Source organism: Liolophura sinensis, chromosome 9 (genome assembly GCF_032854445.1).
Source record: "Liolophura sinensis isolate JHLJ2023 chromosome 9, CUHK_Ljap_v2, whole genome shotgun sequence".
Classification (NCBI taxonomy): Eukaryota; Metazoa; Mollusca; class Polyplacophora; order Chitonida; family Chitonidae; genus Liolophura; species Liolophura sinensis.
In genome coordinates this window covers 11399567-11421895 of record NC_088303.1, presented here as the reverse complement: position 1 = coordinate 11421895, position 22329 = coordinate 11399567, and the positions used below count along the sequence as shown (strand labels likewise).

At 39.1% G+C, this 22329-nt stretch overlaps 1 protein-coding gene across 2 annotated transcripts; it reads right to left on the bottom strand.

Moving 5' to 3' along the window:
- Window positions 1-2237: 2237 nt before the first annotated feature.
- Window positions 2238-21210, bottom strand: LOC135475154 (nephrocystin-4-like). 2 transcript variants are annotated; one of them, XM_064754928.1, is made up of 20 exons: window positions 21079-21210; window positions 20005-20238; window positions 19218-19345; window positions 18294-18383; window positions 16716-16941; window positions 16223-16320; window positions 15108-15296; window positions 12487-12582; window positions 12117-12231; window positions 11783-11926; window positions 10906-11122; window positions 10401-10499; window positions 9982-10202; window positions 9011-9237; window positions 7927-8119; window positions 6806-6907; window positions 6276-6432; window positions 5893-6008; window positions 5431-5597; window positions 2238-4397 (listed from the first exon to the last, which is right to left on the bottom strand). In XM_064754928.1, the coding sequence occupies exons 2-20, from the start codon at window positions 20236-20238 to the stop codon at window positions 3869-3871; spliced, it is 3348 nt and encodes a 1115-aa protein (XP_064610998.1). In that variant the 5' UTR covers window positions 21079-21210; the 3' UTR covers window positions 2238-3868. The 2 variants fall into 2 exon arrangements, with proteins under 2 accessions (XP_064610998.1, XP_064610999.1); XM_064754929.1 differs by lacking the exon at window positions 18294-18383.
- Window positions 21211-22329: the final 1119 nt, after the last annotated feature.

The following is a 22329-nucleotide window of genomic DNA, read 5'->3' as shown; positions in this document are numbered from 1 at the left end:
ACTTCTTTTGAAAGCTATTGAAACGATGCTTGTTCAGCGGATGCGTTTGGTTTGCCTTGGTACCATACATTCTTGCTGTCAAGAACACAACTGATTTGAAGGCACCTGTTCCTAATTTTCCTTGAACTATTTCTCCAAATGCGATTCGGATGTCGCTGTTTTCCACTAGGACTTTAAACAGCCATATGTTCTCTTTCTTGTAGAATGCTGAAGTATAGTCGAGAACCAAGAACCCAGAAGTAATGCAACTCAGTAACTCAATACAAACATCTCGACATCTTCAAAAAGAAAAAAAGAAAACTAATTGCCATATGGCATAGCCTGGAGACAATGTGAGGTCCGAGGTTTTGCGTGGACCCCAATTCCTGATGCTAATGGCCATGCAGTCTAATATGTTCTTCTTGAAGAGGACCAGGCCTTGACCAGTCAGGCCTTGTGTTGACCTGTTGATCCGAGCTCCTGACCATGTATACTAATGAGTTCTAGAAGAGAACGCCTTGACCCAATGAGGCCTTGTGTGGACCCCAGTCAAAGCTCTTGGCCTGTGACAAATGGGGTCTTGGCCCAGCTCCTGACTGTGAATTCTAATGGGTTCCCGTAGAAGAGGACCAAGCCTTGACCAATGAGACCTTGTGTGGAGTCCAGACACAGCCTTGGCTCTTGAATAACGCGGTCTTGTGTTGACCTGAGATCCTGATGCCACCGATCATGTAATCTAATGAGTTCTCCCAGAAGAGAACTAGACCTGGAACAATGACGTTTTGTGTGGACCCACCTTCTGACTATGTAGTCTAATGGGTTCTCCTAAACGACAACCAAGCCGACCAACAAGGTCTTGTGTGGACCCCATCTCCTGATTCTCTAACTGGATGTGTAGTCCTAGAAGAGTAACAAGCCTGGAACAGTGAGGTTTTGTGTGAACACCACCTCCTGACCATGTAGTCTAATGGGTTCTCCTAGAAGGTTACCATGCCTTGACCAATGAGATCTTGTGCTGACCACAGCTCTGACTCCTAAGGTTGCAAGTTTACAATGATAATGCCTGGTAAATCAGTGCAGTGGTTTACAGTCTTTCTATGCACAAAAAAAGCTTGATGGTTAAACATTCTTGTGTATGCTGTAAAACATCACCCAAATAAACTCCAGCCGGCGGTACATACCAAGGATCAAGATTTTGTTTTCAAGACCACTAATCCACAATTTTGACCCAAGACAATCCAAACCATTTACATGTATCGAAATACAAGCTGAACACAAAACAATGACAACTGTTGCTTGCTTAAAAATTAATTGTATATATAGGTATGAACAAGGCACAGATAAGTACACCCTACAGGACATGTCCATCTATCTAATAATATGTGTGTACCAGTTTAATTTTTCTTTCAAAATATATATAACAATATGCAAAGCATCTTTGGTGAAATTCATGCTGACCCTAATATGTGGCTATTTTATAGCCACATGCAATGTTCTGTGTGTAGGCCTTGAATAGTCTTAGTCACATCTGTAAGTCTGAAAAATTCAGATATATCCCATCAACATTTTATCAGCCTGCTGGAATTGCCATTGGTTTTTCCAGATTTACCATTAGGGTACAGTTATGAAACACTTGTGTGGATTTTCAGTTCACCTGCAGGGCAACAGTGTATTAACATGTTCCATTAAATGTAAGTCCTGGAAACATGCAGCAATATGTCAGGTTGTTTCCTCAATCATAAAGATGACAAGGGTCAACAAGGGGCTTAAGTCTCCACATAAAGACTGGACATGTTGACACTCTGATTGATGAATGAGAGTTAAATCTTCTTATCTACACATTAAAACTGACATTGTTACCATTTGTTCTAGATTTCTACACACTTTGTTATGTACATATAACTATTCATCTCTCAATAACAATAATACCACAGGCCGAGTCTTAAAACAGAGATTATAAAACATTTCGAAATGGACAAGGCTTATGAAGTAGGACATACAATGCATAAGTAAATAAGTGCAAACTATATAAAGAAAGCACCTGCCATGGCCATATTAAACAGTATTAATATTATAATGGCCTGCTGCTCTAGTACTAACAAAAGTATTGTTTATATTTTGCCTTAATTTTAGCCAGTACCTAATTAAGACACATTTAACAATGAAACAATCCCACATGTGTGTCTTAAAATGTGTTAACTAACTACATCGTCACACCATTGTATGTACATGAATAAATAAATAAATAAATACCCAGCAATTGGAAATGTTTAAATACAGGTTAACATGCATACAAGACTGAGTCTAACATAAATATTAAAAAATGCATGCCCTGACAAAGCACATGTAGACATGAAAATGCATGATGCACGTCATATTCTCCAAGCCACAAACAACAGTGGAGAGACAGCAAAGTACAAAGACATTGGCCAGACCATGCTCTACTCTGTGCAGTCATGGGTTGGACTTCTCCGAGGTACTTCTTAAAGTTATGCAATTCTTTTTCTTTTAGTAAGCATGTACATGTAGGTGATGTGTACAAGTATTATGAGTGTGTTCACATCCAGAACCAATCATAGTAATCCCCACATCATAACAGTTATTGTTCAGATATCTTTATCTGGGATTTTGTGAGTGACATGTACCCACTGTAACTGTTGTATCTTTGTAACATTATTGTTACTATTGATATGCTAAAATAAGTGGTTAAATTCACTTGTACAATAATTTGCAAATAATCTACCCAACTTGAGATTCCTCTAGAAACATGACAAATGGTAACTCTAAAACTGTAGCTCTACCACTATTGCATAACAAACAACTTACCCATATACATGATATCAAAATATTACACTACTGTAATTTGTAAAAACTAAATTATAAAGAATCCACAGTTATCACATTTAGACGTATACAGCTGAGTAACACTGCACCAAAATGCTGACCGGGCAACAGCCCAGTAAAGCTACACGCTCGTGGACGGCAAGAGTGCAAATGTTTTGCAGGACGGATTTCATCAACCTGTACGGATTCTTGAGGTGAAGATAACCTGGGGCGATCTGTTCAAAAGTGTATGAAAAGTTAAGCCAGGCTTAAATCTTCATACCAGCCTTGGCCTAATATAAAACTAATGGCCGTTTAGTCCAGACTAAAGTTAATACCAGTCTAAACTGCTAATACAATTTTGAACAACTGGGCCCTGGGGCAGATTACACAAGTCTCAGGTGATAATAAAATGGTCTTGTCACTGTGATTCCCACAGGCTATTATAAACATTGCCTTAAGCTCATGTCACATTCCACATCGATATATCAAACAATGTTACAGATGAAGATAAGAAAAAGTTCATCATCCATTTGGTCACCTGTTTGTGTATGTACAAGTCAAAACAAATTCATTTGGTAGAGTTAAAATTACCTTACAATTAACTGTCCAAACGACATACAAAGATATCGTTCAAATCCATGCAAAGTCAGTTGTCCAGATTACAACAGATTGTAGATGTAGCCAGTCCTTTAGCGCTTGTTACATTTCTTTTCCAGGGGCCTGTTCTTTGAAGGAGCAAATCTCTCCTGAACTACTGATACAACTCATGTTGTAAGCAACTTTCCAGATTTTTGTCCTCATGTTGGTTTGACTAATGTCCAAATTAAATATGATTCAAATGCTTATATGCTGAGGTCAAGAATTAAAATTCCTACAACCAAACATTTTCAAGTGTCACAATGAGACATACATATATCTTTCACTTGTTGAACTCTTGAGGCTACTGAACTCTAGAATACTAACTAAAGTCAAACACTGTTTTGTGGCTTCAGCATAGCACCCTGAAATAGAACTGGCTTTGGGTGCATCAGATACCAGTGAGGTTCTCTGTTCCCGAAGTTCTCTATTCCAGGGAATATGAGGCTTTGATGCAGAAGGTTTCTTCATTCTTTTCTTCTTCGTCATTTATAAAGATGAGGATTTCAGTAACACCTGGGCGCATACAGGGAGCAAAGCGAAGCCCAATATTTTGCGTTGCGCCACCGTCAATTTCCAGGCGTGTGTCTTTAAACTGCAGTAAATCATCACGGTTTGACCGTAAGAGGAAGGTCTTTTTGTAAGGGTAAGGATTGGTAAAGGTGATTCGCTTGTTGGAGCCTTTGCCACCACCTATGGGAAGATTCAGCTCAAATGCACGAGAAATCATCGGGGCCCGACAATTGACACAGACTAGCCATGTTCTTAACAACTGATGGTACTCTGTGTCGACAACGTTGATATAGAAGAATTTGTTGCCGACTCTCATTGGACGGACGGCCACCCTGAGCTCATGGACAGTGCTGGCTGCTAACATGAATGGCTCAGCAGGCTGCAGAATCATCTCATTTGGGTGCGAGGAATAGCAACGTACCAGTCTAGAGGACTGTGTACCCCTGAAATAAATAATACCCAAAACATAATTTCTCCAAACGCATAATACTATAACACGTTATATGTTTTTAATCTAGTGATCTCATAGATGACATTCTAGACAGAAATGTCAGCAACTTCTAATATTATTGTTATCACATGTAGTTATTATAAGCTAATCAGTCCCTTTTGTCCCTTACAAAATCAGACCAATATGACTATATTTATACTGATCTAGGAAATACTGCTTAAGAAATTGTTTTGGTGGAACACAATAACTCCACTTTTAAGCTCAGAATGAAATAAATAATAAATTTCAACTTATGTCTTTCACATTTTCTTGATTACATATGTCTTGATGAAGAAGAACAAACGATAAAACATACTGATGCCAAATAATATGTTAAACCATTATTAAAGTCATATGTACATGTAGGTACAATGTATCTTTTTATCTTTTTAAATGGCTTACTACACTGGACTAGGAATGCAACAAATGCTGTCTCCCCACTCCCCCACCCCCCTCCCAATGCAAAAGTCATTCAAATGTATCAGTTTCTTCCCTAAATCCTCATGATGACACTGAGTACACATCGTAGCTTGCTGCTCAAGCAGTTCGGTAATCAAAAAGCCTTGTCATCTGGGTTATTCTGGCAGTCAATCTTATCATGGCCATTTTAAAGTTTTTGTTAATGGCAATGTGTGCGCTATGTAACTTTCCAAAATGATGTCAGAATGATGCGTTGTTGGTAGACAGCCAGAAGTACTGGCAATTTAAGCAACCTGGCCATGCTTTTGGATTACTGGAGTATTCGTGTGGCAAGCTACACTGTACCCTATGTACTCCTGGTTGGGTCCAGCAAGTATGTTAACCATGTCTGAACACAGAATTTATCATGAGTAAGCAATCAGTAAGGAAACTGGTTGACTTGGCTGGCAGGCTCATAGAGTTCCTCAGCCAAAGTGCCAGCATCTGTTACGTTCAATATACAGCAAGTCGCTATAGATGCACAACATCTAATTAATATCAATGCTAGTGTCACTGTTATAACCTACCTCAGTATGAGTGAGAACTGGTTAGTCTGTCCTTCCACACTTGCCACATCCACCCTCTGAAGGGCATGGATGTAAAACTGCCACAACTGCGAGGGTCGTGTGAAGTAATGGTCCGTGTAGATAGCTATGAAAAACTTCTTTATTTGTGGTGATGGGCCGCAGGCGACCTGAAAGATACAAAAGCTTTGTTAAAAGATTTATTAAATACTTGCTTTTTTGCTGGTGTTTTGACCTTTACTCGTTAAATCTGGCGATGTTAATCGACTGAACGCTGTCTATTACATACTTTTCCCAAAAGAAGTGAGCACTGATTTACTTATATTTCAGGGAAAAGACTGCAACTAATTGCAAAACACTACCATAATACGCATTTCAGACATTGGTGTTTTATGGAAAATTGGGAATTGTTTAAACTTTTGCAGAAACACATGCCTTCTGGGTTCATCACACAAGCCAACTCACCTTGAGAAAGACATCCTGAGGTTCTCCAGCCTGAGTTTTCTTACTCTCACAGATCACGTTTGGGTCACTACACCGGACATACAACTTTTGAGAGTCTGTCCCACCCACTGGGGCACCTGGGGAAGATCAGAAGCACTGAATTGAGCATAATTGTGCTGTCCAGTGTTAATAGATTGTTATTCAGTTCACTTTGTTAATCCTTTCAAAATGTCAACATTAAATGCAATTCATAAAATTCTGAAATGAGTTTTTGATACTTTTAACCATTTTTATAAGCATATTCCAAACATGGGTACACACGTATCAGGACTGCATATTCAAACATTTGTAGAACCAAATCTAAATTGATACAGAAGGTACTGTGTCTTGCTTTCATGCCTGACCTGGTAGAGCATGGAATGGAGGCAGCCTGATGGATTTCTTTAGGAAGGCTTGTTCTGGGTGGTGGAACCGGAACGTCTGGTCTATGATGTGGGGTTGTGGCTCTACCTTCAGCTTTAACACAGACAGAGGCTTGTTGTCCTCAGATTTGAAGTAAACCTTGCAGACAAGACACAGAATAAATTGTAAAACATAAACTATGAATGTAATTCCTCACTTATTAAATAGGCAGAACTTGCCTTGGTTATATTAAAGTAGTCTTTTTCGTTCATCCCTTCACACGTTCACATGTCCACTGACTTTAAGAAACTTTGTCGAGTATGTGTGCTTCTCTTACTCTTAAAACAGGCATAGATACAGGCTCCTCAGGATAATACAAATAAAAGGACATTACCTCAAAAGGTTAAAAGCTAGCTAACATACTGGTGATTATCATTTTATTTTATGGTATCTGACAATCTGTTTGTAAACTTGTTGGATGTACATATACATGTAATTGTATGTGTCTGCAATCTAACATTTAAACCAATACCTTGATTAGGCGTGACAAAGCACTTCCTGTCTCTCCTAGACTGGATTTATCCTTCAGTGTGTTCCGTTCATTTCTCTCCTTGTTAAATGGGTCAAGCGGTCCCTGAAAGTATGGACACACCCAGGGTTTAGCAGGTGTGGTACACAGCATGGTTCAGACACTGCAGGTTTACCTACTAAAATGTGTAGTACATGCGCATCTCACCTAAAGCTTAGCCTGCAAAAATGCACATTCACCTGCACGTGTAGGCCATAAAATAATACTTTTGATGCTAATGCTTCAGTTTTTCAGAAAGTAAATTAATCACACTTCATTAAATACTCTCATGGGACCAAAAAGGTGGATAAATAAATCAGAATCAAGCAAAATCTGCCATCTGAAAAAATATAGTAGTTCCATTTATGCTGTTATAGGAGAGAAATTGTACAAAAATCGTTTCATCCTTGTAACCATTTGCTTTGCAAATAAAGATGAAAGGTGCATTAAATTCAATCACACTGTGTTAGCAGGATTAACATGATGTCAAACCCCTCTTTTTATCCTTCTGCCTAACTATACATTGTTAACAAAAAGACTATTAGCTGAATGGACACTGTCTGTAATACAAGAAACTGCAAACATTAGCTTCTATGAATACCACATGAAACTAGTGACTTTTAGTATGATTGCCTTGGTGACATCTAATAAGCAGTATTCAAACGAAAATGTCATTGGAGCCATAGGTTTTGCCTGTAGGGGTAACAGATTTTAAGAAGGCTTCTCACTTTTCTCACTCCCACTCTTCTAACTCTTTATGAAGGACAGTTGCTGCATGTGTGGTGTTGATTACTATTATATTTTGATGCTTATACATATTTATGAGGTCATGTCAATATAAAAGTTCATCATGCACTTTGTAGACACATACATGAAGACCACAGATGATTTATTTTTCAATATAAGTTCATAGCTGGTTGTTCATTGGTGTCAAACAGAAAAATCAAGAGTAAAATTAGAGGTATTCCCATAATCTTTACTACTATGCAACTCGCATTATTCTGTTCCTCTCATGCATGAAAGTCGAATCATGCTTTTTCTTCTGGTTTCCCCTTGTCCATCTTTCCTCTCCAATTGAGCCTCACCTGAGGTTGAACTGACTGATCAGCAGAAAACATGACAAACTTGAACGGGATGTTGACAGTCTCCTTGGGCCGGAGGAAGATCTCTGGCAACTGACTGGTCTCCGCAGACTTACTGAACATGCCTTCCTCCACAGGGGTGTTTACCTGATGAACCTGTTTGAAGTGGCGCCACTCTCGTGTGTCCATGATCACTCTGGTACAACATCAAGAAATGAACAATTCATGAAAACATCACAAATATGAACATGATCATGACAAAAGGTATGAATTATATAAACATCAGGGAAGAAAAAGATGAAAACATGCATTGAAGGGTGATAAAATATACACATGGTTACCACTCAGTAGATGAGTGGTCACATGAGCATTGCATTTGCCCTTATCATACTCTCCTTTCAGTATGCTGACAGTTTGTTGCCGTTCCAAAGGGTAACTTATTTGACTGTATACACAAGTGAAAGTGCCTGTGAGTATTTATTTATTTATTGGATTGGTGTTTTACGCCGTACTCAAGAATATTTCACTTATACGACAGCGGCCAGCATTATGGTGGGAGGGAACCGGGCAGCACCCGGGGAAACCCCATGACCATCCACAGGTTGCTGGCAGACCTTCCCACGTACAGCCGCCTGTGAGTAAAGGCATTTAAAAATATGGATAGGTACATACACAGATATGTATGGCTGGCAATTAACATAGGCTAAGTTTCAAATGTATTTTATATATTTATTTGATTGGTGAAATCCACGACAATCCGCAAGTTACTGCCAGACCTTCCCACGTACGGCTGGAGAGGAAGCCTGCATGACCTGGACTTGAACTCACAGTGACCGCATTGGTGAGAGGCTCCTGAGTGATTATGCTATGCTAACCCACAAACCAAATGAGCCACAGAAGCCCCCAGTTTCAAATGTAATTACGTGTGAATAAAGCTTCAAATCAAATTTCATCAGATTTGTCCCACAAGTTCACAACAAAGTTTACTGAGCTTATGATGAAAATAATGAAAAATCAAAAACCTGAAAAGAAAAAAAAAAGAAAACTGAAAATCCGTAACGAAAATGGAATTATTTTGTGGACTTGCCTTAATTCTGGATCATTACATTCAACAACCACTGTGTGCTGAATGTTGTATGGGTTACGTAACACAAACTCAAAGAACTCTGTTGTGCCAAATGATGGATATATTGTGTGCTCTGTTGTCATGTTTTGACTCAGCATGTTCAGGATTCCATCTCGCTTTGTCTGCTGTCGATAAAAGTCAATCGTCTTCAGATCTCGCATCCGTTCAGCCTTCTCCTGTTTCACTCCCTGCCAGAAAATAAATCATACAAGGACAGCATGTCAATGATGAATAAAAATGCAGCCTAATGTGCGCTTGAACATGATGAGTTCTCTTGGCACTGACAGCTGACCATACAGTAGCATTCCCTATTAGACTGGACTGATCCCTGACCAATGAGGGCATGTGGAGGAACATACATACTAGGTACAGAGAATTGTTAGAAGTGCTCATGTTAAGTAAAATCATACCTGACCAATGATGGCATGCATTTCATTAAATGCTTTATTTATTGATTCATATTTTGTTTTGTGTCCAACCCCATACTCAGGACTTTTTCATATAAGAAAACGCAGTGCCCACAGTAAATCAACCGACATTCACCAAGTACAATCTCTTTACTTCTTAAAAGTTGCGGCTGAGGTCAAGGGTCTGAATATTACTTCCACTCAACACCGTACGTGGGAAGGTCTGCCAGCAATGTGCGGATGGTTGTGAGTTTTTCCTGCGCTCTAACCGGTTTGTTCTCATCATAATGCTGGTTGTCGTTGTATAAGAGAAATATTCTTGAATATGGCGTAAAACACTTATGAAATAAATCCCACTGGACAGCTTCACATCTGAAAGGGTATCAGGTATTTGACTACATGTACATGTAGGACTAGGTGCCGACCTCTTTTCTCCGCTCACACACCTACATGTACAGGTAGAGACTTGGCACCAGCATAGAAAATGAACAAATACAAAACTCCCGCTAATGTTGTGTGACATACCAGGATGTTCAGTGGTTTGTTCTCCAGCTCTTCTTGCTCCTCCTTGGTCCTAGACCTCACTACCTGCATCCTGGACAACTTCCTCTGTCGCTCCGCATCTCCTTCCCGATTAGTCTTCTCTGTGGTGGCCAGGTTACCACGCTGGGAAGCCACAAGGGAGGCAACCTCTCTGTTATTCTCCACCAAGTTCTGCGCACGCACTACATTGCTTTTCTTTGAGCCTATGTAAGCAAAACACACAGACAATATTTCATCATGAAAAATTTCACCAAAAATGTATCTATGCTTCTCATGTATTATCTGTCTTTCATTATAGTTTAGTAACTCTGCTTGCTATCATACAGGGAACTTCTGCAAGTATTCATCCAGAGATGCATGTTAGGATCTAATTATTGTGAGGTTCGTGGAGGTGAATCTACCTGTTCCAGTTCCTGAGGTCAAACTGCCTCCGATGTACGCTGATTTGCCAGCAGTCTCTGACACAAGCACGTTTGTCTTACAACCGTCAACCAGTGGCACTAAAACAAAAACAGTCCCTTGATCATCTTAAGGAATACTTACATTTAGACACAGCGGTGTGTATTAAAATGCATGAACTACATTTGTATATCCACAGAATACAGATGTTCACATGGACCAAGCACTTGAAAACAATCACCGAGTACATGTACTTCATCTCACTGTTGTTTTAACCAAAAGCAAACACTCACTGTTTCATGTTTATCCCCGACAAACCTCAAAATGACAAAGCTCTTCTTTCAATATCTCAACACAACAGTAATTTTTACCTTTCATATAAACATATATGACTTATATGATGCATCTTCAGATAGGAAAACTAAATAGAAACTAAACATTCCCTTGCTATTTGATATACATGTAGCCAGTGCTGATACATTGGTTGATAAGGCTACACACACTCACCTTGTTTAATGGCCTTCATGTCAGGGAGGTGACCCACATTAGCCATTCTCAGGTGAAGTCGACCCTTAACTAGGGTGTTGACCCCAACTGGGCGCACGCTGCCCCCACGGTGGAGGTCGCCCGTCATGTTAGAGGTCAGGTCATCCTCATATTCCATCAGCATGACATCCAGCTCATACGTCGTCTGAACGGCCTCATAGCCACGACGTAACAAACACTGGAACAGCAGCCGCAGATTGACAAATCAGGTACTTGTATACATCTAGCTATTGGTATTCTTTTCACTTACATGTACAGCACTCAAGTTTGTGGGTAGAGGAAACTGGAGTGCCTGGAGCAGACTAATCTGATACCTGACAAACCTCCTCTATACTTTAATAAAAGGTTCACTTTAAAGAAGATTGTCTTCTATTCATACTATGTCACAGTTGCGTGTACAAGTATACTACAAACGGCCATGCAGCTATAGACGTCTACCCACTTCATAAATGTTCCACCTGTTCTGAAAAACAGAACCCTCCACATTTAAGTGAAAGGAAGCAGGAAATGAAGTATAAAAGCCTAAGAAAGAAAACCACATTTTTTTTTGTTAAATTTACATGCATTCAATTCAGTGGAAAAATCTAAAAGAAACATGTAGAAGTAGTTTCAGGCATATTTTAGTTGTTTTTGTTGACACTTTAATTCTGTACTTGTTTTTTTGCGACTTTAAACACTGAACTTAAATTCAGAACAGACATTTATTAATATTTGACTGATGATGTGATACCTGATTTATCAGTAGTTTGCAGTGGTGCATTATTATTCTAAATTCCACCTTTTGTTCAAATTTACTGACTCCACCACAACACTTTGATTTAATACTCTAATATCACACCTTGAGCTCCACAGATGCGGAGCCTATCAACAGAAGGGAATCTCCGTCCCACACATCAATGTGTAGGGTCTGCTGGGAAAGGTGCTGGAGGAAAAGAGAGCGTTCACCTGGCTTCAGGAATCCAGGGTCAACCAAGTAACGTATCTGAAATATGCAACAAACACATGACGTCAGCAACTGGAGTAGTGGTCAAAGGTTAGTCCACACCTTTGATCACTGAGCCAACAAGTGCCAGCTGAGTACAATCACTGTTCTGGTTATAAAATAAAGCATAACACTTAGTAAATGCATGTAGGTTTTTACTTTTTACTGACTAACTGAAGGCTTACAGTACCTGGTACCCAGGCGACCCTTTCAATATGGAGCCATCTTTGTCCAGTCTCTGCAGTACAAATGGCATGGCGCTCGGATCATTGGTCATCTCAGACTGAGGTTTAGACAGCAGTAATCTAAACAGCAACAAAGATCATCTACAATGCTATTACTCCACTGATTTTGCAACTTATTCAAAGAAGACCCCAACACCAGGTACTTTACTTTACTTTTCTTTACTCAGTCGCATCATTATGTCAGGAATAAGCCATACATAAAACATAGGAGGAAACTACTATCCTGAATAAAACATCTATCATCCTCTGACCCTCCGATGCAATCAATCTGTATATGCCAGAAATGTCTAAGTAGTTTGTATGATGTGTTGTTACCTCTCGGTGGTCAGCTGTGGGTATCTGTAGAAGTTGAAAGTGAAGAAGACAGTGCCACTCTGGCTGGCTGGGCCACTGGGTTGGTAAGACAGCATCCTGTGTGGAGACAACAATGCAACCATGTTCTGAAAGCTCTGGCATTTCTTAGTGTTATCTCATCATGCGGTATAACCATTTCATCATGCAGTATAACCATATTATTTGTCCATTTATTTATTTGATTGTTGTTTTGTGGGTGGAGGAGACAGAAATCCACTAACCTTTGGTAAAAAACATATAAGGTACAATCAGGCTAACATAACTGGGGCACAGGTAGCATCCTTTTTTGGAGGCAGAGAAAAAAAATTTTCATTTACTACAGTCTAAAGTTTTATCAAAGCATAATGATTAGCTCAATTAGTTTTATTACTTATAAGGGACCGTCCCCTTACATTATTTGCATTCGTTTAGTTTTTTTCTCTCTGAAAAACCAAACTCGATCTCCACCCTTCATTTGCCAACTCTCTCCGAAAAACCAAACTCGATCTACACCCTTCGTTTGCCAACTCTCTCCGAAAAACCAAACTCGATCTTCACCCTTCGTTTGCCAACTCTCTCCGAAAAACCAAACTCGATCTTCACCCTTCGTTTGCCAACTCTCTCCGAAAAACCAAACTCGATCTACATCCTTCGTTTGCCAACTCTCTCCGAAAAACCAAACTCGATCTTCACCCTTCGTTTGCCAACTCTCTCCGAAAACCAAACTCGATATTCACCCTTCGTTTGCCAACTCTCTCCCAAAAACCAAACTCGATCTTCACCCTTCGTTTGCCAACTCTCTCCCAAAAACCAAACTCGATCTTCACCCTTCGTTTGCCAACTCTCTCCGAAAAACCAAACTCGATATTCACCCTTCGTTTGCCAACTCTCTCCCAAAAACCAAACTCGATCTTCACCCTTCATTTGCCAACTCGGTTTAAACAATTTAAGGGAATCAAACGAATCCCCACATAAGCTGATCCAAACAGACCCAAACAAACAACAACAACAGTGGTTCCACGCGTGAAACCTTTCCAAAAGAAGGCTCAAGTTTTGCACTTACATATTTTCACAATATTCGCGAATCTACTGATACCCAATATATAGGTCGGACATATATGCCAGAAATTCATACAGGTCTCAGCTACACCGTACAAGTACACTTTGTCGGGATATACCAGGTCCTGCAGGTTTTGTTCCAGTCGATGTTGAGTGCTGCTAACTATATTTTGCGATGGGTGTTTGTCCAAATCTGCACATGAGATCTAATAAAGAATATTTGAATCATTTCATGTGAAATGTACGTTATATCCAGCCTTGGCACTCGGGGTGTGACCGGGGCCGTCATGCAGGTGTTGAGGATTCCTGCTGATCAAGCCCAGCCTCCCGTTGATTAAAAGTTTTAAATGTCAAACATAATCAGGTGTCAGTATTTACTCACACCGAGTCTTGGGCAAACAAAGTGTGCATATTTCTTTATTTCACAGTGGGTACTCTTTCCTTCACAAAGATAAGTAGGCCTACCAGCAGGCGTACAGATGATTACAGAAAGCCACTTAAAAATCTCCAAAAGAAACTATTATTCTTTACTTCTGTTTGTTTTGTAAGTAGTTTGTAAAGTTAAATAATATTCAGCGAATAAGTAGGCCTACCAGCAGGCGTACAGATGATTACACAAAGCCACTTAAAAATCTCCAAAAGAAACTATTATTCTTTACTTCTGTTTGTTTTGTAGGTAGTTTGTAAAGTTAAATAATATTCAGCGAATAAGTAGGCCTACCAGCAGGCGTACAGATGATTACAGAAAGCCACTTAAAAATTTCCAAAAGAAACTATTATTCTTTACTTCTGTTTGTTTTGTAAGTAGTTTGTAAAGTTAAATAATATTCAGCGAATTGATGTTCTCCCAGTGAGCCTCCTCACCCTCTCTATTTTTGAGAATGGGCTGTCAGATTGATGTCATTCTCCCACCAAGGCAGACATGTGGCCAGTAAGGGGATGCCTGTTCTGTGTTAGGGCACAATTGTTTTACGCTCCCAGGTGTTTTTCAAAAGCTTATTAACATGAAAGCAGCATTATTCATTGATGAAACGACATTTCTTCCACTCCCAATCACATGCAGGCCCCATACAAGAGATGCAACTGAGATAAGCAGTCAGTAAATTCGAAACACGCCGGGTGAAGAGTTCACTGTAAATCATGCTACATAACAATCAGTAAGGGGAGTATGATTTTTATACTAATTTGGTATTTAATTTACTGCTTTGTCACTGTGTCGCATAGAAAACATTTACATGGGTAATACAGCTGAGAGATATACTGCCAGTTCTGATCAGTGAAGCGTGTTGTTGTTGTAGTTGGCATTCCCTGCTGTGCTAGCAGGACTACTTTGGCCAGTCCTGCACCGTCTTTGGCCGTATCCAATAATCAGCTTCAAGGAAAAAAAAAAACGAACAAACTCGACACCCATCATTGGAGTGTTTGTTTGTTTCATTTGTTTTAACCGAACCAAACGATTTATGGGGACGGTTCCTAAATGTACTCATAAAAACCACTGGTTTTGATATCACTAGTCTAACTTGTCCCACCTATGACTAACTTACTTGGAGAAAGCGAGGAACTGGAAGGTGATCTCATTGCAGGAGAGGGGGTCCATCTCCTCTTTGGCCAGGTCCACGCTGATGTGAGCCTGCGGGTCAATGACCTCAGGGGGGTCGCCATTACGGTCCAGGATTGGAGGGAATCCCACGGAATAGAGCCGAGCGTAGGCAGCACGTGACAGTCCATGACCGCTGTGGGGGTGTTCACAAAATGTCATGATGTATCAATAAGATGGTCACAAAATGTCATGCTGTATCAATAAAATGTTAACAAAATGTCATGTTGTATCAATAAGATGGTCACAAAATGTCATGTTTTATCAATAAAATGTTAAGAAAATGTCATGTTGTATCAATAAAATGTTAAGAAAATGTCATGTTGTATCAATAAAATGTTAACAAAATGTCATGTTGTATCAATAAAATGTTAACAAAATGTCATGTATCAATAAGATGGTCACAAAATGTCACGTTTTATCAATAAAATGTTAAGAAAATGTCATGATGTATCAATAAAATGGACACAAAATGTCATGTTGTATCAATAAAATGGTCACAAAATGTCATGTTGTATCAATAAAATAGTCACAAAATGTCATGTTGTATCAATAAGATGGTCACAAAATGTCATGTTGTATCAATAAGATGGTCACAAAATGTCACAAAATGTCATGTTGCATCAATAAGATGGTCACAAAATGTCATGTTGTATCAATAAAATGGTCACAAAATGTCATGTTGTATCAATAAAATGTTAACAAAATGTCATGCTGTACCAATAAAATGGTCACAAAATGTCATGTTGTATCAATAAAATCCCAAGGATGTGGATCAAAAGCTTGTGAAACCTTTTACAATTACTTAGTCATGCCTCCACTTGATTATTATTACTACTGAACCCACATACAACAATGTGTCTCAAGCAGTGTATAACATGTAAACTTGTAAAACTAAGTCAACAGCTGATGAATGCACTTTGCATGATAGATATACATATGGCTAATGACATACAGCCAAATCTTAACAGAGTGATATGAATTTGGCAAGTTAGGAAAAATTCTAGTGAGATGACAAATGGGTAATCTAACAGCAGGGTATGAGAAAGCTTATGCACTCACGTGACTGTTGGTCCAGTCAACATGATTGGCGCATGGACGGGTGTAAAGGGTAACTCGTGAAGATCAGGGCCTGCCGCTCCTACCACATTGGATGGCCGCTACAAGTCAACAGAGAAACAAGCTATATCAGCATGCATGGTGAGTATCCTATGTACTCTGTTTAGTTTCTTAATTCCAGGTCAACATGGGTTCAATGCTGTTTCAGTCATATCACAATTTCTCTCTCCCCGAAATGAGGCTATTACAGCTGGGGTTCCTATAAGCAATCATATCTCTCTGGGAAAGACACAGTATGTATACACACCAAATGACTCCTTGTTCATGTTGTCACATGAATGAAAAATTGATAGGTACGCTGAAAGTTTACATACATATATGTACATATATACATATTCTCTGCCTATGGCAAACATACCTGACACAAATTGCATGTAGTTTATAAACTGTACGTAACACTTATTTACCTGTACACATAAACCCACAATGTCTTTACCTCATGAAGGTGTCCAATCTCCACAGGGTACGGCACTGACTGGTATGCTACTGGGTAGCCCATATGGTGGTAGCTCATGGCATGGTGAGACATGGCTGGCATCATATGTTGGTGGCTCATGGCTCTGGGTGTCAAACCATGCTGTCCATACGCCATGCTTGCCGCCTGGGGTAATATCAGCTCCTGCTGGCTCCCTGAAGTCTTTGCTCGTGGGGACAACATTGCCCTGCAACATGATTAGTGCAAATATGTCTTAATACTAAATAAAATAACCAGTCAAAATTGCTGAGACACAAAAGAAATACTAAAATAAAACATATGTAATGTAAATACATACATACACACGAGTGTTATGACTACACTGATTATGTATGTACAACAGTACATTGTATGTATTCAACCAAACCTTCTCTTTGGGATAACATTTCGAAATTTAAGCAATGTCTTTTTCCACACATATTGCCTAAAAATTAAAATCTGACAAATTTAACAGCTAGCCCTCACAATATAAAACATTCCGTACTTTCTGTTACAAATGAGGAATGACAATTAACACTGATAAATGTTTCAAATATTATCAAATCAAATATCAAATATTACCTTTGTAAAGATATTTGAATCCAGTATGTACAATTCGCCCAGTCAAGCTTATGTCAAGTCAGCAGGCATAGCCCTGTGACAGGCTAGCACATAAACTATAGGGTTCATACAATATGTGTTATACCAGTCTGCCCTTAATCACAGCTGTCTACATATAAACCTCGCGTTATAAACTTACTGCAAAACACTGATTAACAGGGGCGTTACTTAATCACGCTGTGAAGTAAAATGACACTTTACATTTATGTATGTGGTCAAGATGGTAATTAACAGCAAACAAGAAAATTTCTTCCATTCACACTTTTTGTGCTGTAATGAAGTTTATGCAAACTTTAATTTTTTCAACATTTCAGTTCAATATAGTGCATATAAAGAAATTTCTGTGATACCACCCTGAACAATTACCTTAATATGGGTGTCATTTTTATTTATAGTAAATATTAACACTAAGCAAACAAAATCTGTCAGATGATGGCGAATCTCCTGCATGCTATACTCAACAGACTAACTGCACAATGACGTTTCCATGTGCACACACTAAGCAGTGTGGTCTTAAATTGGGTCAGATCTGTCTACAAGATAGTGACTGTAAGATTACAGAGATTTAAACTGTTCCAAACATTAATATAATAACCATTAATGTTAACGAAAACCCATTCAATACTCTGACAACAGTTATTACATGTAGGTAAATATACAGTATTAATGTGAAGAACGACGAAGGAGAACATGTGTAACTTGAAAATCAAGAGGTAAAACATACAATGGAAATCATACAAGACAAGCAAACATAATCAAATCAAACAAATAATCTAAATAAACTATAAACCCACATACGTCACAGATAAACCATAAACCCACACATATGTCAACAAATAAACCATAAGCCCACACACATATCAACACTCCAGAGCAACTTCAGAGGGTGTTGGTAAGAAACTGAGTTAGGCTACAAAAGCACCACCACAATTGCCTTACGCTGAGTTTGAAGCAACAACACTGATGTCTCCCACACTGTGGCGAGGTACATGTTGGGCAACTGAAGGTCGTCGGCTGCCATCTCCGGGACTAGAAATGGATCATTGACATTAGGATATGTGACTTTTTATTTAATCCATTCATTTTCCTGTTGGTATCTCATTTGCAAATTATCAGTTTGCTGTTTACCCTTTTAGAACCATGTGATCTCTGGTCATGAGTTTGATTGAAAGGTACAGTCATTTAGATGTGTACGCTCTATTTCTTCCATAGAAAACTACATGCCACAAGAAAAGCCATGACCACACTGAACATTACCTCGTGACATCATGCCACACACTGTTAACACAGGAATACTGGTACAGACCACTGATGTATGTCTGCCGTGCACAGGCCACCACCATTAACAAGACATTACACATCATTTATGTAGCTTCCTTTCTCCTGGGCTGATGTGGTAAATGGTGATTATGGAATTTGTTAACTTTGATATCTGGTAAAATTTTACCTTTGAAAATCTGTGAAAATTTTAAACTGCTATATCTGAGGTCAATATTGAATATTTCTTAAGAATTCCTAAGCATGTTAGATGTATGCCGTTTAAATTTGTAATTTTCATGAGGCAGACTAGTGTCACAATTCAGCGGGCTCCTATTCTATGTCATAAATTGAAAGCGACTCAAGTTATTACCTACACTGGGAGAATCGGCTCTCAAGTTATGAATACAAATGAATAAACTTCTAAGCAAAGTTACCATTTCTCTTTATAAACAATTACATTGTGTATGCAAAACATGCTTTGTGTAATTCAGCAACATGCTCATGCACAAACTCCGTCCTAGGCCTACAGCCTACGTTTCTGGTCTACATGCTCTGATCCACAAGGACTACTGTTCAGAGGGACATTAACTGAAGCACGCTTACCTTCCCTTGTTTACAGGAATGGGTGGCTTCCCATGAGATACATCCATCATGTGCTCAGCGACGTCCTCAAAGGATGGCAAGTGGTGGGACATGGCAGAGCCATGAGGCAGTCCCAGGAGTTCTCCCCCCTGAACAGAAAGCAGAGACAGATCATGAATAGCTATCTCACTGACTTCCTATATTTGGTCAATGTGTACATCTACATGGATGAGCACAGGCAACGTTTCACAGCAGGAGTTGTCACAAGCATGCGGCTAGAGAAGTACAGGTACAGCTGTTCCTTCCAGCTTTTCCTCCGTATTCCTAATCCTTACACTTGGGTCGGAACATGTCCTTACAATGATATGGATGAAATATTGCTGTATTTGACATACAACCTTAATTTACCTTATTGTTACTTATTGCCATACTGAAGAACATTTCATTTATCTGACGGCAATCAGTTTTATGAGTGCAGAAAACTGAAGCACCTGTAGTAAGCAACCAACACTTTACAAGTTACTGGCCAACTTTCTCACATGTGACATAATCAGCCAGGCATAGTGATGAAATGTAAGTGGGTTCTCAATTTCATGCAAAAGTCCGCAAGAGAGCATCATCAACACTTTTCTCTGCAAATGTAAGAAGAGGAATCCAGATTTCATCAGTCTCATGTGACATTAACCACCTGGGTAAAACCTTGTCCTCAAACAAACAAGAAATACATTCACCAGGATGATGTCATCTGAGGTCAAAGAAGTCAAATATCTATGCGTGCATATGAGATTAGTGTTGTGATTGGCTGTACCTTCCTCATGTCTGACCAATAGAAACTGATGGCTCCCGGAGCAACTCTAGCCAATGTTTTGTCCTGCATGTCTGTAGGTGGGACACGGTAGACCAGCGTGTCATCAGGCATCACGCCTGGGCCCCCAACCAGACTGATATTGACATCTGGGCTGGTGAAGTCCAGGAAGGGGTTCCAGGCTGCCCAGCGTATTGTCACGTTACGGGAAAGGGTGCGAGCCATGTTCAAAGCCATCTGCTGGGCACAAAAAGTATATGAAACAAAAAAATAATAAATAACCGTACACACACAATGTTACCTGTTTTTCAAGACAAGACGTTTGTACTAGTCTGTTTCTCAACTCTGTGTTAATGTCTGTTAATGTATTCAGCTTTCAAGCATGAAGATGAGTATTATTACTGATCATTCATGCATTCCAAAAGTACCATAGAAAACGGTATGAGACCCTTGGGTAAAGATCCCCAACTCTACCACAATCGCAGCACTCTTTCAATAGTATTTCCAGGCAAAATATTATTTCATTTCACCAAGAGGTTTCTTGATCATTTGTACAGACAGTTACATTATTATCCCAATCTCACCAAATCTGACCTAGTGTAATATGCTGCTGCTTCCTACATGTCTCCTCACAAACCAGATCTAGAGAATTTATTTATTAGACTGGTCCTTTACAGCGTACTGAAGATTATTTCACTTATATGACGGGACAACATTATGGTGGGAGAAACACAAAGCCAATCACAAAGTGCAGATCTTCCCACATACGACCAGGGAGAAAGACAGCATGTTAGCCGAATCAAATTCTTTCTCCTGTATTTTGGGAGATAAAAAGACAGCTCCCTCCCTTATTTCTGTAATGACATGGTGAGGCAAGGTTTGACAGCTCCATGATTGTCTAACGGTGTGACATCTCTAATGGCTGGGAGTTTATTCTACAGATTCAGAATGTGACAAACAGTACACGTATTAAAACGGGATCAGAATTTTGACAGATTAATAATAATCCTTGCTAGAATTTGTCATTTTATTCATTCTAGTGATGCAAGGTCTGTTTGAGATCAAGTATGTACTGACCTTCCTGTCCTCCTTCTGTAGGGGTACCCCATCACATACTCCAGAGTGAAGACAATAGAGAACATGGGATCCTCCACGAGGTCATTGAGCTGTATGCTGTTCCGACTGGTCAGGTGGGTTACCGTGGAGGAGGAGCTGGCACTGAAGCAAAGAGATAATGGACTTGAACATGGAAGAATACATACATGTACTAAGACAACAGTTAGGTTAGGTATTCAAGAGAGGCTACCTTGGCAGCTGTTCAGTTACCGGACAGATCTGCTGACACAGGGATAATCAACAATGTATTTCATTACAGATTTAGAATTTTTCAAGTGACACATTTTGCTTGATTTTCATTGATTCATCCAAGTTAAAGGATCATTTAAGTATGTTTTCTGAAGTTTGATTGACTTTTTTATCAGAAAAACTTGAGTGCCGGCATCAATAATTTCATATTAAAGCTCCAAAAGCATCTGAAAGTGCATTTTCAAATGCAATATTTTAAATGAAATACAGCATGTTGCCTCAGCAGATTAAATAAGAGTTGGAGTTCAACAATCAACCTGAGGCATCAAGTGCTTATTGCCAGTACGGATAATGTGTTGGCAGTCTAGGATGTTGATGATGGATAAGCAAGGCACTCATCTTTTAACTGTTCACGGTGGTAATGCTAAGCACATTTGGTAGAAGCCACAAAACTAAGGTGAAGCTGTTTACTGGTAAAATGGTCCCAAAGGTAACAAATGACAGAGGTTTCACAAATATCCAATGTGCTGTATATATACATATCACTGGTTTACATGTTACTGTTTTGTACTGTATAATGTACTGACAAACAAGAATGAATTATACTACATTAGCATAATCCTTCTATAAAATAAAAGGTGTACATGTAAGTATAATACAGGTTATTTTAAGAGAAAAAAAGAAATTTTAAAATCACTAATCGGATAATATTGGGTGAGATATGAAAGCCTAAGCTAAGCTGATTTTAAATCACTGAAAATTTATTTCTTTTACCATGGTTAAAGACAAATGTCAAATTCTTAGCCCTTTAAACCTGGTTCTTCAATCTCCCCTGTCAGCATCAATTTTATATCCCTGTAAAAAAACTTTTCTGGTCTACAAATGTGAACAGAACAGTTTGGGTCTAAGGAAAGAATATGAAAGTTTCAAAATCATTAATTCCAATTCATCCAGGTTTGTATTGAAAATATAATATCAGACAAAATAAGTAAGCCCCTTACAGTGAACTTCCAGATGGTGTCC

Bases quoted from the DNA above. Each gene is read 5' to 3' on its own strand.
- LOC135475154 (XM_064754928.1), bottom strand. From the start codon at position 20,238: ATGGCTTTGAACATGGCTCGCACCCTTTCCCGTAACGTGACAATACGC. The intron at 16,942-18,293 runs GTAAGGCAATTG...ATCATGTTGCAG, and splicing joins GTTGTTGCTTCAAACTCAGC to GGCAATGTTGTCCCCACGAG. The intron at 8,120-9,010 runs GCAAGTCCACAA...ATGTTGTACCAG, and splicing joins TGTAATGATCCAGAATTAAG to AGTGATCATGGACACACGAG.